Source organism: Aulonocara sp. 'chitande type north' Nkhata Bay, linkage group LG12 (genome assembly GCF_057382095.1).
Source record: "Aulonocara sp. 'chitande type north' Nkhata Bay isolate Kocher_YH1m ecotype deep benthic linkage group LG12, A_spYH_male_GT1.1, whole genome shotgun sequence".
Taxonomy (NCBI): domain Eukaryota; kingdom Metazoa; phylum Chordata; class Actinopteri; order Cichliformes; family Cichlidae; genus Aulonocara; species Aulonocara sp. 'chitande type north' Nkhata Bay.
In genome coordinates this window covers 26,913,676-26,930,387 of record NC_141355.1, presented here as the reverse complement: position 1 = coordinate 26,930,387, position 16,712 = coordinate 26,913,676, and the positions used below count along the sequence as shown (strand labels likewise).

General features: G+C 40.3%; 2 protein-coding genes across 4 annotated transcripts; one reads left to right on the top strand and one right to left on the bottom strand.

Annotated features, from left to right (window-relative positions):
* Positions 1 to 866: 866 nt before the first annotated feature.
* zbtb35 (zinc finger and BTB domain containing 35) lies at positions 867 to 6,903 on the bottom strand. Of its 3 annotated transcripts, none has more exons than XM_086314702.1 (9): positions 6,778 to 6,903; positions 4,521 to 4,674; positions 4,330 to 4,431; positions 3,310 to 3,454; positions 3,107 to 3,215; positions 2,830 to 3,021; positions 2,343 to 2,721; positions 2,061 to 2,191; positions 867 to 1,847 (listed from the first exon to the last, which is right to left on the bottom strand). In XM_086314702.1, the coding sequence occupies exons 2-9, from the start codon at positions 4,654 to 4,656 to the stop codon at positions 1,323 to 1,325; spliced, it is 1,719 nt and encodes a 572-aa protein (XP_086170828.1). In that variant the 5' UTR covers positions 4,657 to 4,674; positions 6,778 to 6,903; the 3' UTR covers positions 867 to 1,322. The 3 variants fall into 3 exon arrangements, with proteins under 3 accessions (XP_086170828.1, XP_086170827.1, XP_086170826.1); XM_086314701.1 differs by lacking the exon at positions 6,778 to 6,903 and adding an exon at positions 6,545 to 6,733 and having other exon boundaries at positions 2,857 to 3,021; XM_086314700.1 differs by lacking the exon at positions 6,778 to 6,903 and adding an exon at positions 6,545 to 6,730.
* A 5,948-nt stretch (positions 6,904 to 12,851) lies between these two features.
* selenop (selenoprotein P) lies at positions 12,852 to 16,367 on the top strand. The gene is made up of 5 exons (XM_086314699.1): positions 12,852 to 12,966; positions 13,534 to 13,763; positions 14,006 to 14,218; positions 14,347 to 14,464; positions 14,579 to 16,367. Exons 2-5 carry the CDS (start codon positions 13,561 to 13,563, stop codon positions 15,284 to 15,286), a joined length of 1,242 nt encoding a protein of 413 aa, XP_086170825.1. The 5' UTR covers positions 12,852 to 12,966; positions 13,534 to 13,560; the 3' UTR covers positions 15,287 to 16,367.
* Positions 16,368 to 16,712: the final 345 nt, after the last annotated feature.

Genomic DNA, 16,712 nt, shown 5'->3' with positions numbered 1-16,712 from the left:
TTGTCGTTCATTTAAAAACGAATGCTTAATTAAAATAAACTAAACATTTGACGTTTTAGAGTCTTCACTTCAGAAGGCCAAAAACTACAATGAAACTGCAGTAACTTTCTTTGCTTAAAACAAATACTTACCAACATCTTTATTGTGCTCTGTGGATAACCTGTGCAAAAGGTACAAGTTAAAAAAAACAAAACAATATATATGGTACAAAATAAATAAAAGGATAAATTGGTAAATGGCCTGGCCTGTATTTATATAGCGCTTTACTAGTCCCTAAGGACCCCAAAGCGCTTTACATATCCAGTCATCCACCCATTCACACACATTCACACACTGGTGATGGTAAGCTACATTGTAGCCACAGCTGCCCTGGGGCGCACTGACAGAGGCGAGGCTGCCGGACACTGGCACCACCAGGCCCTCTGACCACCACCAGTAGGCAACGGGTGAAGTGTCTTGCCCAAGGACACAACAACCGAGACTGTCCAAGCCGGGGCTCGAGCCGGCAACCTTCCGATTACAAGGCGAACTCCCAACTCTTGAGCCATGAATTTTCTAGCACAATCACATCCAGCAGATATGCAACTCCATTATCCTTTTATTTTAATGTTTATTTATTTATTGGGTTTGTCTTGGTGGATAAATCTGATTGGATAAAGGAGCAGCTGTGTTTACCTGCTAATGGATGTATATAAGGCAATATGCATGTATGCACCATACACCTGGTGTGTATTACTGAACTCTTTGAAATTGCACTAATTGAAATGCTTTTTTAATTTTGTGTTTCCGTTGTTGTTGTTTTTTAAAACAGTGTTAATTTTTTAATCTTCAAGATCTAAGTATAAAGCTGGAGAACTAGCCCACTCTTGAAACCGGTTTTATTTCATAGCTGATTTTCCCCCTACAAACCACCAAAAGTTAATAAAATAAACATCATTATTAACAACAAGAGAAATCTGCAGCATATGAGCTGCAGCAACATCTGGGTCAATTTATCATAGAACGTGACCCAAGTTAAAAAAAAAAAAAAAAAAAACATTTGAAGAAAAACACAAAAATGAATTGATGGAGGACTGCCGACATCGAGAATATGGCATACGATGGCAAACAGCACCTACAGCAAGACAATGGTAACTCTGTCCATAGCAGTGAAGGCGGTGGGAACTGACATTCAACATAACAGACATCAGGACGTACTGAGGTGGCATGCGGCTTCTCACATGCAGAGATGTGTACCAAAAATAAAATGTCCATTGGAGGAGAATAAAGCTGTTAGGGACTAAGAGTGTCCAGCAGTTCATTAAAGACTCTTTTTCACATTCTCATACAACCGCTGCATGTTCTGCTTCCTCAACATTCACCATCTCTCCCTCCATCTGTACTTCCACCTGAGAGTTCACCACGTGCTGCCCATCAACTTCAGTTGTGGTCACGTGTACAACCTGGATCTGCACTCCAGCCTGTTTTAATCTTTCCATGTCCTCCTCACACATCTCTGCCACCCCTCCATCCTCCATTACAACCGTGGCAGTCTCTTCCATCTCCATCACATCTACAGGCTCCACTGTGACGTGTTCAACCTGAATGCCGTCTTCCAACAGGACAGTTTCGGCTCCCTCTATGTTCTGTGCTGCTATGGTGAGAGCAGCGGTTGCAGCAGAGTCAGTAATGACCAGTTCGTCGTTTAACTTATCCTCGATGGAATGGACCTCTTTGAGGTGTGCCTTCAGCTCTTTCGGCTGGGTGAACCACATGTCACACATGGTGCAATGGTTGGGCTTGACTCCGGTGTGGCTCACAAGGTGGTCTTTGAACTGGTCCCAGCTGTTGAACACACTACTGCAGACCTGAAGAAGGTGGAGAGCAAAAGAAGAGGTCATGATCATAGCACAGTAATATAGGGAGTAAAGTGATACAACAAATTACAATACAACAATACAACAGTATGTACCGGGACTTTTACTTTGAAAACTGACACGAGTTTCAGTGCTGCCCCATTGAACAACTTTCCGAATCCCTTCAGTGAGAACCTGATGGCCCTGATTGAGGACAAACTGTACCTGGCATTCATAGAGTTTCTTCCGTCCCTTCTTGGCTCCCGCCCCATTCTGACAGGCTGCCATATGGCACTTCAGTGTGCTATTCCGTGCAAATCGCTCATGACAATCTGGACACTCGTAAGGTTTTTCGCCTAAAAATGGGCACAAAAGACAGACATGTGTCTCAATGTCAGAAACACAAAAACAAATCTACTGGACAACTATGATAACTTATGTTTAGTTGCCATACCTTTGTACTTTTCATTATAAACAAAGTGAGTTCAAACAGTGTGAAATTTTCACCTGTGTGCTTTCGCAAGTGCTCCTTAAAGTGTCCGAAGTGGTCAAAGTGCTTCTTGCAGTATTCACAAACATGCACTTTCTTTTGGGGTTTCTGGTTTCGAGACAGTTCCTCGGCATCAAAGTGAAATGTGCTGATGTGCTGCTTCAAGGCACCCTCTCGTGTGTAAGCTTTACCACAGTGGTTACACACGTGGGGCTTCTCCAGCGAGCCCAAGTGTGTTTTCAAGTGCTGTTTAAGATGGTAGTACAGCTTGAAGCTGCGGTCACACTTGTTGCAACGGAACATGTTGTCTGCTTGAGAAATCTGGACCTCGACAATCTCGACATTCTCCAGCACCTTGGAGGCAGTCACCGTTTCCTCATGATACACAACCTCATGCTAAGAAAAAACACAGAAAGAAAAAAAACAAAACCTCTGAGTTAATTATTTCATGTGTATCAGTTTAACAGTAGAAATCAGAAAAAATGTGCATTTCAGCTTTTATACCTCTTCTATTCCTCCTTTCTTGATCACCTGTATTGTTGGTTGCCCTTGCTGGTATTTGCTAGTTATGTCAGCAAGAAGAGCCAAAGCAGAATCATCTGATGCAGCTTGAGCATTCTTTGCCGCATCAACCACTTCCTCCAGCCCCGACTCCTCCACCTCAATGGGCCCTTCACCTATAACTTCAATCTGCACCTGCAGAACAGGGAAAATATTCAGCCTTAACAACTAAATATAGGACATCAAGCTGACTATAAAAGTGCACTGCAAGCATGCTGACCTGCTCCCCTTCCACTGAGGGTAGGGTTTCTGTAATCACATTCGACGTCTCAGCAATTTTCCTCTTTTTTCCTTTGCTCCTTGCTGTCAATGAAGAGCTTTCATTCATTCTACAAAAGAGGATCATTAAGAGGTCAAATGTTATTCTATTTATTTTTAAGTGAAATCTGGTCAATTCTAAAGCCAAAAGTGATGAGTTCTCACTTATTGTTGAGCGCTTTGATGGCTTCCTGCATCTGTAAATACTCAGCTGCTTTCCAGACATCATATGCCTCTTCTTCACCAGCTACAGCTAGTGTGGCTGTGTATGTGAACTCCATCAGCTGACGAAAGGCAGTGTTGCTCACACCTGTTAAAATATGACAGTAAAAGCAGTGGTGAGTAAAAGCTGATCGTGTGTAACAAAATATCTGTCTATCAGCAGCAAGTCCCAGCTTGGGAGACAGCAATTCTTACAACAAACTTGGAATACTTACATTAAATATAATGCAAAATCTCTTTCTGACACCAATTTAATTTTTGAATGTCTGCATTTTTCATAGTCAGGGATGTACTTTCATATGTTCCTATCACTTAGAAAAATATTCTACATAGCTCTACTACCAAGAGGTGAGAGTGTAATGGTCAAACTATTAAAAAACAAACAAACTGAAAACTGTAAATCAAGCAAGCAAAGTTAAAGCAAGCAATAAGACTGACTGATAAATCAGCTGTCAAACACTAACCAGTATAATCTATATTAAGGATATATTATAGCCAGTATGCAAAGGAGTTCTTAAATAATGTTTCCAAGTGTTTCCACTATAAAGTTTGCCCACCAGAGAGCTAAACCATAAACTGCAATAAACTGTAATGTGTCCTCTCAGAAGGCATCTAAGTCATGAATTAAAAACAAACAAACTAAAACATAAATCTGACATCAAGCTCAATACTATTATACAATTTGTTAAGTTCTCAAACAGCAATCTTCTCATTTTTCTCATAATCCACTATGGCTCAAGCTATGATCAAGAGTACTTATTTGGATTAAGGAAGGGAAGGAGGGAAAAAAGCTTTAGTAAAAGTTGAGTTAAAATCATTCGGTTTTGTAAAACCACATTTACTCTAAACTACTGTATTAATAGTGACAGCGAAATTCATCTATAGGTGGAACAGTCTCTCTGGACATATTCTTCCTGTTATGACACAATGTCGTGCCGCAAGTATAACTAACACACTACATACCTTCTATCTCCACCAGTGGCTCTTGGGTATAATCCTGAAAAAACTTGTGGAAAAATTGACTGCATGCTGCCAACACTGCTTTATGGGCTCTGAACTGGTGTCCTGGAAAAGACATGAAAAATGGAAATTAGTGTTGCCTCAGAATTTAACGTTAAACTTATAAAGATTACTTACACCAAATGCCTGTTTACCATCCACTATCAAGGTAATATCTGTAAACTGATCCAGCTGTCGCTGTTCGTTAAGTTTGTCCATCATGACTTTGTAATGTGCTGGGTACTCGCTGCCCACAGTGGCCTCCACTTCCACCTCCACCTCCGCTGCCATTATTGTCTGATCTGTCTTCTGTAGGAAGAGAGGAAGATATATATATATATATATATATATATATATATATATATATATATATATACACAACATGATCAACCTTGCTCGTTGTTACAATTTTACCACACAAATCTTTCTCGCAGCCTTATTTAAATATTATTAATTACATACTGGCATTTAATGAAGGTTCTTTTAAGTTACTTAATGTTATTAGTAACAGCTGTGTTTCCCTACTATTATATAGAAACGACTGCTCATTGTTTATGCATTACAAGACAAAGAAAATATTTTGGGACCACTGCAGCTGACACTAAATCCAAAGCAAAAAAAAAAAAAAAAAAGGAAAGGACTTTTGTAGTAAAGCAGGAAGTTCACCAGTTTGTTCAGATTGTTACTGACTGATATTCGCCAATCATCTCATCTGATGTGTCAATATGAAAATGTTTTAGTGCGTTTTTTAGTTTTGGTTTTTTGGCAGAAAACAATACATATGAAGATGTTTGGCTTATTTTAGAAATTGTGTCAATACACAGTTTGTCCAGCAGGGTGTGCTCCAGCTCAACTGTTTACACTGCTCTCAAAACAGACATTCAGTCAGGTCCAGAAGTATTTGGACAACGATTCAATTTTGCCTCTGCACACAACCAAATAATATTTTAAATGAAACATTCAAGTATAGATTAAAGTGCATTAACTGTTTAGAAGGTCATTTAGGCTTTAAAACAAGTTTGTTTAAAATATAGTTTGCCATGTTCGTGGGCTCAAAAGTAACCACACAACTGAGAAGCAGTTTCATGGCCAGGTGAGGTGCTGATTAGGCTGAAAATTCAAAACAAACCTATTAGAGAGGTAGAAGAAATTTTAGAATTGGCCAACAATCTGCAAAATTCTTGAAAAGAGCTAGCTCAGCTACAAAAACACCCAAAAAGCACCCACAAAAGAAGAGGACTACAATTTCCTGCTCTAGGGGGAAAAAAAACCTTCCCAACATCTAATAGAATCAGCACTTGAGGTTTGAGGTGTACTATTGTCTAACAATCAAGAGCCTTCATAAAAGCAAAAACTGGGTTTACAACAATTTGTCTTTAAGACTATTCCAGGCAAAGTCAAAAACAGGCAAACAGCTCATAAGCTGTAACAGACCACATCTTCACTGGTGATTATTGATCACGCAGAGCAGCAGGATGAATTCTAAAGTGTACAGGGCTCTACACCCTGTTCATATTCAACCAAATGTGGGTGGCGTCATTCCTGCAACCACAGTGAAACTTCTCCGGACTCAGCTCAACAGTTCATGCTTTTTAGATACTGACAATTCCGAAAAGAGAGACTCACAAAGAGACGAGCAGGAACTGAAGGCACGCGTAGTTATGGCCTAGCAGAGCATTTAACAGCAGGAAATGATTAGTTGATTAATCCAGTAAACAACAGTGTTATTAAAAGCTTCGTTGACAGGAAGAAAGTTGCTGCCCTTTGTAACGCTGTACAGTAATGGCACTACGTGATATTTCCCACTTTCTCAAGTTAAACTAATTTTTGTTTCTTTGATTTGTAGTCAGCGATTTACACAATTTGATACGTCCTTATTAATGTGGTACAACATAATGTAAACGTCAAAAGTTTTCCCATTAAGGGAGCATGTTTAGAATTACAGGGCGGTGTCTTAAAAGAAGGGAGACCTGAACGATAAATCGTAAACATTTAATTACTACCGGATATTAAATAATACCACTGAAAGGTTTGGTGTGCTTCAAATCCTTTTTTGGCACATGTTAGCTGAGCTCCGTGTTAGCTTAACTAGCCAACACATAACCCTCCCCCCAAACCGAGACACAGAATAAGCCATTTCACACACTCGACGGACGCGTCTTACCGCAACCCCGCTTACCATGAATAGACACATCGCCACAACCCTTTTGGTACTGTAACATGACGGAAATAAACATGGTACAGCTCCACAGTGTTGCAGGTAACGGGCCTCTTAGCACGCTCGCCATTTCGCGTTTGACAATCAACATTACGTCATCAAACCGCGCATTAAAAAACACTTTTCCCTGACAGATATTCTAATTGTAACCATAGAGGGTCGAAATACACATTGCAAGCCATCGGCATACATACCTGAAGTTTGGTTATGCTGCTTTAGAAAGTTATTTAGCGATAATATTTCCTTCGACGCATGTACCGATGTCCTACTCTCGTTGCTCCAAAAAGGGCGGTCGTTCAAGCTTCAGGCCTCGGATTCCCAGAAACCCTTGCGAAGTCAAGGACGCCGGGGAGCGTTGCTTGGTGACAATAGAAAAAGACAAACACTTACCTGGCTGGGGGAAATAACGACTACCAAACAAACAAAAATTTAAAAACTTTATTCTCTTGTCACTGAAGTTCCTTTATTTTAATTTATTCAACATATCCACATTCTACATTTTGGGGGAAAAAAACTTAATTCAACTGAACTCTCACTTTCATCATTTACTTTTTATTAAACGCATGTATTAACTTGAACCAATTTTTTCTTGTGTATGACAAATTAAAATAAAAGTATGAAAACAAAAAAATGGCCAAATGGAAACTTTCACCGGATAGTGGCCTGGAAGATCAAAGTTCGGTTAAGTTCATCCTACTGCATAAGGGGGATTAGTGCGCTTGATGATTAACACGAGTTGAGTTAATTATCTTAAGAAATTCCAGCTGAAACTCGGAAGCTCTGTTAAATTGAGGAGATGGGTGCACCAGGACAACTTTGCTCTAAAATAAAACTTACTACACTTTTAACTTGGTAGTCTCACACCACATGTCACATGTTGGCAGTGTAACTGGCAGTTTGTGGACACAAATGCAGGACTCATGAGATGAGAAATAGTTCAAGTTCAAGTTCAAATTTTATTCGCCACATGCAGTGGCAGGTTGCCCTGCAGTGGAATGAACCCGCCCCCCGACCTTACACACACGACACAGACATCACACGGGGATACAAGTCAGAGAATGGTTGCATTCCAGAAAAAACACTGAAATGTACACTACAATGGGAAAGTACAAGAGGAAAAAAAGAGACCTCTACTCATGCTGGGCTATAGGACAGCATGAGAACAGGAAACAAAAAACTCCTCTGCACAGAAAGCACATAAATGTCTACAGTACAACATTATAGAGCACATGACCAGCAACAGGGTTGGGTAGGGGATAAGGAGTAATCCCAGGCAACACAGCAACCATCCTGCCACTGCACCGTCTCTCCAACATGGGCCCAGACCCGCCTGGTGTTCCCAGGAGGCAACAAGCATCGAAGGCATTGGAAGGGGAAGGGGGATGTGTGAGTGCTTATCAGTGTAAGTGTATGTGTGTGCGTGTGCATAATTCAGCTGAGACAGTGTCCTTCGCCCTACCAGGCTAAGTAAACAATCTACCAGCCAACCCAGGTGGCCTTGCATGGAGTGGGAAGGAACAGACTCAACACAGTCGTAATCAGGGAGTTTTTGTTCGGCTCCAGCCTTGAGCCCACAGCTGGCGCCGAGGGGATATCAGCATTAAATACACTCAAAATCCATCTTTAATTCTGAACCTCACAGGAAGACAACAAGTCCAAAACATTCGCAGGATAGCAGAACACAGGAGACAACAAAAGACAAAAGAATACTGAGACAGTATACACAAGATATTGAAGGGAGATGTAACAGGTGAGGACACAGATGACTCCACTATCAAAGTACTCAGAAGGAAGTTAAATTAAACCATGATGCCCTGGGATGTCCTATCCTGGGTTCAAGTAACGAACGGACTCTCTTTCCAGCGCCCTGGCATAGACTTTATCAGGGAGGCTGAGGAGGAGTGTGATCCCTCAATAGTTGAACACACCTGCTGTCCCCCTTCTTAAAGATGGGAACCACCACAATCCAGAGGTACCACCCCTGATCTCCACGCAACATTACAGAGGTGTGTTGATAAGACAGCCCTACAACATCCAGAGCCTTCAGTAACTCAGGGCAAACCTCTCATCCACCCCAGGGGTGCATAACCAAGGAATTATTTAACTGCCTTAGTTACCTCGACAGTTCCCCACCCAAAGGTGCGGGGAACGAACCCTCTTGTCCTACGTACAGGCAGCAAGTCGATGGGATACTAGGATACCCACCCCAGCACGCCACCTCTCACCACGGGCAACTCCAGACTGAGACAGAGTCCAGCCCCTCTCCAGGACACTGGTTCCAGAGCTCAAGCCATGCGTTGAGGTGAGCCCAACTTTATCTAGTCGTGCCAAATTATGTATCTCCGACAGAAATTGTTTCCCCTGCATCGGGACCTTGGCACAACATCGGACGGGATTATTTCAATAAACCAATAACATTTTGACTGATCATTATTTGTATCCTTCAGTGACTATACAGAACTGTACTGAGCTAAAACCTCCAAAATTTCAGAAGCAATAAGTCTTTGGACAAGGGGAACAAATTGTGTCAGGATCACCCTGATATTATTTGTATCCCACTGTAACTTTACTGTATAAAGAGCTAATATCTCTCAAATTTCTGGAGTAGTTAGTCATTATTAGAAGTGTTTATGAACTAAAAATCATGAATGTGGGATACTGTTTGTCCGTGATTTCAAAAGGCCAGTGCATGCTCCCGACGCAGGGGAAACAAATTCTTTCGGGGATACATAATTTGGCAAGACACCTCCACCACGATAAGATAGCATTTCGTGGAGGGGTCATCAGAATAAAACATCAGAATAAAACAGGAAGATCACCATAACTGAATGAGAACACTAAATTAACATGACACAGGAGACACTGAAAGACAAAACACAGTGAGGATTCTAGAACAGAATGAAACACAAAAGGGAATTCATTAAATGCTACTTAACCTAGGCACACATAGACCTCTGGAATATATAAATTGCATCCAGGAAAAATATCAACAATACAACCTGTGTCCAAGACTGACCACGACACTTAGCTCTTTCATATACACTAGTTTGGTGAATAGTTGTTAGTAGGCTCTGTTGAAAATGTTATGCATTATTGTAATTTGATCAGTGTGGCATTAAAATAGGTTACAGTATATACCACAGCCCCAGGCTCTATAAATCAATAACTTGGCAGGTCAGTCACATCATGTTCTATTTTGTCAGCTGACTGCTACAATGAAATTACGACACCACCTCAATGCACCGATCAGGTGATATTCTTTTAAAGACCTTTAGTCAGGAATCAGAATCCATCATAGAACAGAAACAGTACCAATGAAGGTTATCAGTGATCTTCTTATCGCCTCTAACTGTGGACTCATCTCTGTACTTGAACTGCCAGACCTCAGTGTAGCATCTGATACTGTTGATCATTTACTGCAGAAATCAGAACACATCACTGGCATTAAAAGAAATGTGCTGCACTGGGGAAAATTGAGAATCAAATCTATCTGATAGACTCCAATGTGTTCATGTAAATAGGGGGACTTCACACAGCAAAGTTTGTCATGGAGTTCCCCAGGGTTCTTTTCTGAATCAAGTGCTTTTTACATTAAACATGGTTGCCTTATAGGCAATTTTATAAAAAACCAAAGACATTTCTATTGCTATGCAGATGATACCCAGCTTTGTTTATTCATAAAGTCAAATAACACATATCCTACATAATTTCAGACAGGCTGAGATAACGCTGCTCAGCCATAAAAATCTAATGCTCGACAGGGACTAGAAATCAAAATCACACTTCTTCCTTTTTAGCTTCTCTTCACTAGCTGCCCGTTAAATTCAAAATTGAATTTAAAATATTTTCATATACTAAATGCCTAATAAGAGAAACTCCAGCTTATCTTAAAAATTCAAATAAAGCACTTCACTGTCAGACTGCATGCATACTTTTGGTTCCTAGATTTCTAAAAGTAGAATGGGAGGCAAAGCCTTCAGTTATCAGGCCCTTCTCCTGTGGAACCAACTCCCAGGGAGGGCTGGGTGAGGTGACTGTTTACAATCCATTATGCTGCAATAGGTTTAAGCTGCTGGGACAGGTTTGGCACCAGACCATATTGAACTGGACAGGCAACCAACTTTGCTTGACCAGGCAACGAACAAAATAAGATATTATTAATTACAACCGTATATGCATAATACACTGTTAAATCCTCCCAATTCTTTCGATCTTTGGGCTGAAGGAAGGACAATACTCGGTGTATAAATGCCCAATCAACAATTACTTTATTACATACAATACAACACTTTTGAGCATGAACCATCCGGATGGGGAGACATGCATGAAGAGGGACACAGCAAATCTCAAACTAGGTGGAGGGTTACTCAAACTGGCCCCCACCTAGTTGTAAAAACTTAAACATTCACATTCTTTCTAACTCCTAGCGAGCCTAACTTATGGCCTTGGCTCCCTATTTTGTCTGCCTTCAACAACGGTGGGGGTGAAGCTCCCGTGGAATGTGCTCTGTCTCCTCTACTGTCAGAAAAAGCAAAGTCCTGACTATCTGAAAACAGTATTTCTTATAACTCAGCAGTATAATGTATCATAAACAATATCATTCATTCACACTGAATCAGCAGTCTAATGTAATACAAATCAGTTTAATAACTGTAATAGTTATCACCTTCTTCTAATTCAGGAGAATAATACAAACTAAAACTACAAAATAATTTCACAATCTTTAATTAGGGGCATAACATGGCATAAGATAATATTATAATCCCACAACACTCATAGAGAAATGCAGCTACAGTAATAAATATAGCAGGCATCTCTTAATTGTAGACAACAGTACACCTAAATCATTGGATCAACTGGGTTTTCTTTGTACTAATATAGGGTCTTTACCATACAATATAAAGCACTTTAAACCAATTGTTGTTGTGAATTAGCACTATATATATATGAGGCTAAATTGAATTAAATTCATAGACATTAGTAACCACATTCACTCTATGCACTCCATGTGTGGACTGCAACAGCATAACCTCCTATTAACTCTACAGTATCACTTGTGCTTTTACTTACGTGCTGCAGTGTGCATAACTGCTGGTGTTTTTCCTTACTTCTTATCATTAGCATAATCCTCTGTCATCCCCCGAGGTAAAACTACAACAGATATTGCTACAGTATTTGGCCGTTGTGTTCCTGGCACAGACTCTTTGAATCAGCAGGAAATTTGCTGCTCCATCTGTCATCTGTTTTGTATCAAATATATCAATATGGGAATATGGAAGGATGAACTTGTAGAGACATGAAGGGCGTTGGAACAGTGCAAAAACACAGTCAGTTCCAGATATCACCTTATAGTTACATCACCATGTCTGCTAAGGCTTTTTAATTCCTTGATGAACCCCAAACTCACCGATATTTGCTTACCTGGTTAAAACCAAACTGGACTTTGCGCTTTCTCAATTACATGGCCCACATCTGCAGAAAGATAACACTCTAAGAGTGTTTGTACTTTGAGTCCGTTTACAGCTTTTATATAATCAAACTTTGGATTGCTTGCTTACTTCAATATGGCCCCTAACAAGGTTACCGAATGTACTTTCAAAGTATTTTTTTTCATTAGACTCTTTTGCTGTTCTTAGCCTTACTGGTTCTCTGCACTTTAGCATTTTCCCCTTTGTTGTTTGAGTGATTTAAATTCCTCTTTCAGTGGAAGCATATAAGAACTTGAGTATTATTTACTTGATCTCTAAATTTCTGTACTATTCATTACTCATGAAGCTTTGTTTATCTTATCATGCTTATGCATTAAGCTGCAGCATTCCTCAGTTGTGCCAGATATGCATATATGCATGGGCCTTCCCTACATGTTTTTCTGTGACTTTTCAGAAGCATGCTGGACACCCACCAGAGTCCCGCCCTGTGTGTTCTGCAGAAAGTAAGAAAGAGAATTGCACAATCTTCTTCCATATTTTGGCTTCATGATATACCTATATATGATATGTTACATATTAACAAATCAACAGCTTTGATTTACAAGTCAAATGCACACACTATCTCCAGCACTTACATAAGATAGGCAAAACTTTTTTGTCCTCACACATTCCTTAAGGTCCCTTTAAGGACAAACTACCCTTTGGAAACTGTACATGTGCCATTATAAACATCTGTGTCCTGTCAGCAAGCGGATTTCATGCACTGTGACTTTTTAACTTGATAAAAGTGTGATGATCAGCATACTGCTGTGACTGAACTTTGTCCTCCTTCCTGATAGAAAAACAACAGGGAGGCTATATAAGGAGGGACAGAGGAGGAGGAGGCTTGTTTTTGTTCAGAGAGTTGCAGCCACGCAGAGCTGAACAGAGGGTAGGAAACTTTTTAACCAAAGGGTAAGTAACAACATTTATTATATTCTGTTAACTTACATAAAGTAAAGACCTATAAGTCAATGTTTAACTGCTGCAATAAGTAAACTGTTAAAAAACAAAACCAAAAAAAACCCATTAGAAACCAGACGTTGGGGTATTTCGCAATATAGAATTTTTTGATGAGTGCGCAGGTTCTCTCTGCATAAACTACAACAAATATTTTGCTTGAACTTTTCTGCTTGTCATATATTGCAGAACATATTTTTTAATATAATATTCAGTCACAAATCCTCTTAAGTTATATTTTTATATTACTTTTTGTATTTACTGCATCACTGGACTAAAATTTGTGTTGCAACACCAGTGAAAACTTCATAAAAGTGCTCTGCTCACTCTTACTAATTGCACAGATTTTGTTATATACCCTATATCAAGTCCAGAAAGATTCCTAGTATGATATGAGGAATGTAAAAATTGAACACCTTCTCTGACCTTTTGTACTAATAGGCTGTGTTTTTCTGCTGAGTTTCATGCATTTCTTTCTGTTCCTTTCTGTTTTTTCTACCCTGTTCCTCTCTGAAACTAAAGTTGGGGCAGTAAGGAGGCGCCACAGAAATGTGGGCAGGCCTCAGTCTGCTCCTCACTCTCTGCCTGCTCCATGGGGGTGGGGCAGAGAGTGAGGGGGGAGGGCCCCGCTGTCAGCCACCTTCAGACTGGAGGATAGGAGACGTGGAGCCTATGAAGGGGTCAGTAGGTCGAGTGACAGTAGTGGCCCTTTTACAGGCCAGCTGACTGTTCTGCTTGGTGCAGGCTTCCAGGTATGTGCCCGTCATATGACAATGGTTGTATATCACACTTCTCATTATTTATAACACAAAAAGTGTCATGACAATGGATCAGCCCTGTGGCAAAGCACAAGAGACTGGTAACTGAGATATTATAGGAGATTTTTAAATTTGTTAAAACTGTCAAAGAAATCTTTCTATTCATATTCATAGAAGACATTTTTACTTTGACATATTGCTTTGATACTGATTCCCAATGCTCTTCTTTTGAGCAGACTAGATGGCCTGCAGCAGAAGCTGGAACGTCAGGGTCTTAAGAATGTGGTCTACATGGTCGTTAACCACCAGGGGGAGCAATCACGACATCTGCACCCTTTGCTGGAGGCCAAACTTTCCAAGAACATCATACTCTACAAGCAGGACGGGCAACAGCCTGATGTTTGGCAGACTCTGGCTGGAGAGAAAGATGACTTTTTCATTTATGACAGGTTTGACATGAAGTGGAAAATTCAGTTACATTTTTCTGGAAAAACCAATAGAACATTGTAATTTTGGACAACATATCTCACCTCCACAAGCCTAATCTTACAATGCTTTTCTGTCCCTTTGCAAACAGGTGTGGCCGTCTAACCCACCGCATTTCACTTCCATACTCCATCATTGGACAGGGCCATATTGCGCAGGCAATCAAAGACACCTACTGCAAACGCCTATGTGGCGACTGCACACATGAGGTATAGATCAAATCTAACAGAGAGTTGTTTTTTAAGTGAGGTAATATGATCATCATATTATAATTGTTTAATCAGAGGCAAGATCTTAAACTGAATCTCTGCTTGTAATTTCAGAGTGCTGAGATCCCAGAGGAGTGCAAAGATAATGCAGAGGTCCAGCCTGATGTCCCAGCTGAACAGGACGACACCAGACATGGTCATCACCATGGTCATGGTCATCAGAATGGTCACGGTCATCAGAATGGTCATGGTCATCAGAATGGTCACGGTCACGGCCACCATGGGGATAATCACGATGTTCATCCTCGTGGCTTTGGCCATGGCAGTGATCACAACAATGGCCATCATCATAGAAATCACAATGGTGCCGACCAGACACAGCACGGTGTTAGACCACATGGGCATTTCCATGAAGGTGACATGCCTCAGACCCAGCATCATTTTGATTTAGGCCAGATTCCCCAGGACGTGCACAATCAACAGGTGGCACAGGAGGCTCATGCAGTCATTGAAAGGCCTTGATTATCTAGGAAGAACAGGTGAAAGTTAAAGTACAACTGACAGGGTCTGACGGGCTCTGACAATGAAATTAAGAGCAGCTGATGCTGACACTGACGCAGGCTGTTTGGCGAGGCAGGGAGTGAGCAGCCAGTCGGTCTCTGACACTGTGATGAGGCGTTACCCACCTCCTGACGGTGACACGGGCTGATAGGCGATGCAGTCAATGACGTTAGGGAAACCTGACAGTGACGCTTGCCTCACGCTGCCTGACAGGAGCCTCAGCCAGCCCAGTGAGCCTGACCCCCAGGTGTTGTTAGCTGAGGATGAGAGCAGCTGTAAGCTGGTTCTGATGTCAGCTTCATATTAACACCAGTCAGCAACACCGGGGCCAAATGCTCTTTTTACCAACAAGTATTACCCTGAGAGAGGAGGGTGGGCATTCCTGACAGTAGAGCAATGGGTTAAATTAGAGTCAAGCAGCTATTGTGAGCTTATCATTGAAGTAATTTGAATATCATTTAAAGAATATCGCAATTTTAACTATCTCAATGTATCTGTCAGTGGGTTGCCCTCCTCCTTTCTCAGGAGTGTATGTGATTGTCATGTTTTCAAATTAGCCCCCCCATTATGTTTTTTCCATCCTTTATGAAACCAGATGCAGAAACTATGATCTAGTGGCGTCTGTATGATGTCAGGCTGGAGAAAAAGGAGAGGGTAGTTCAAAACATGATAAACGCTTCAAAGTTTTTAAAGTTCAGAAGTAGAAATGACACAAAAAACTGCAAATAAAAGTAAAAGTAATTTAGAGGAAATAGTAAACAAGAGCATCACCGTTTATGAATTAGTTAAAAATATGTCTTAAGGTTGTATTTGCTTTTTTATTAGGGAAGTCCAATAGCACTGATCCATTACTGAGGAAACCCCCTAAAAGACATTTAAATATAAATCTAAAAACTATAGACCAATCATTTTTTTGTGGGGCATTCTATCGATTATCATTCTTAAGTACATATATAACAGCAGTAACTAACACATGTTTTGTGCACAAGCTTTAACATATCTCAGGTGTGACCTTTTTCCATAAGACAAAATCTTCAAATTTTGAGTACTAACAGTACAATTTATTCTTTCACTTTTCTTTTTACCAAATTTGGTATTTAGCCTTCAAAGTTCACACATTGCTACAAGGCTTTTTTCTTTTTTTTGAAGTTCAGGAAGACAGCAAGGAAAAACGAGAGTAAAGCAATGAATGACTGTTTGAATACGCTCTGTTCTTAGTGATGGTTTCAGTGGGAAGACATCAGTCACCCTGAAAACCTGAAGATCGGACAGAGAACTGTATTGGAATTGTATGCAAGGTGAAAAATGAGAGTTGAATAAAGATGGCTCAATTACTCTTCTAGTTTTCGAGTATCTTCTTTTTTTCTTTCAGTGTATATATTACATGTGAATGAGGGGGATCATATTAGCTGCAATATAGTATCCTGTCCCATTTAATTCAGTAGTCACAGCTGATACTGTTTACATCAAAACAGTCCTCATACATTAAAAAAAAACCAAAAAAAACATTGATCTTCCTTACACCTTCATGTGGGCAATTTACAACATAAGGAAACTATTCTCTCACTAGAAGAATAATTGTAAGTAATGGACTGCTTACTGAAACATGAATAAAAAAGGAAGTGAGCTAAAATGGTGTGATATCTGGCTTTCCTCATTTCCATAGGAAATGGAAATATTCTCACTG

Excerpts from the sequence above, each read along its gene's own strand:
- zbtb35 (XM_086314700.1), bottom strand. Across the intron at positions 3,022-3,106 it reads CCTCAGTGGAAGGGGAGCAG|GTGCAGATTGAAGTTATAGG; the intron begins GTCAGCATGCTT and ends CCTGTTCTGCAG. Across the intron at positions 2,192-2,342 it reads GCACTTGCGAAAGCACACAG|GCGAAAAACCTTACGAGTGT; the intron begins GTGAAAATTTCA and ends GCCCATTTTTAG.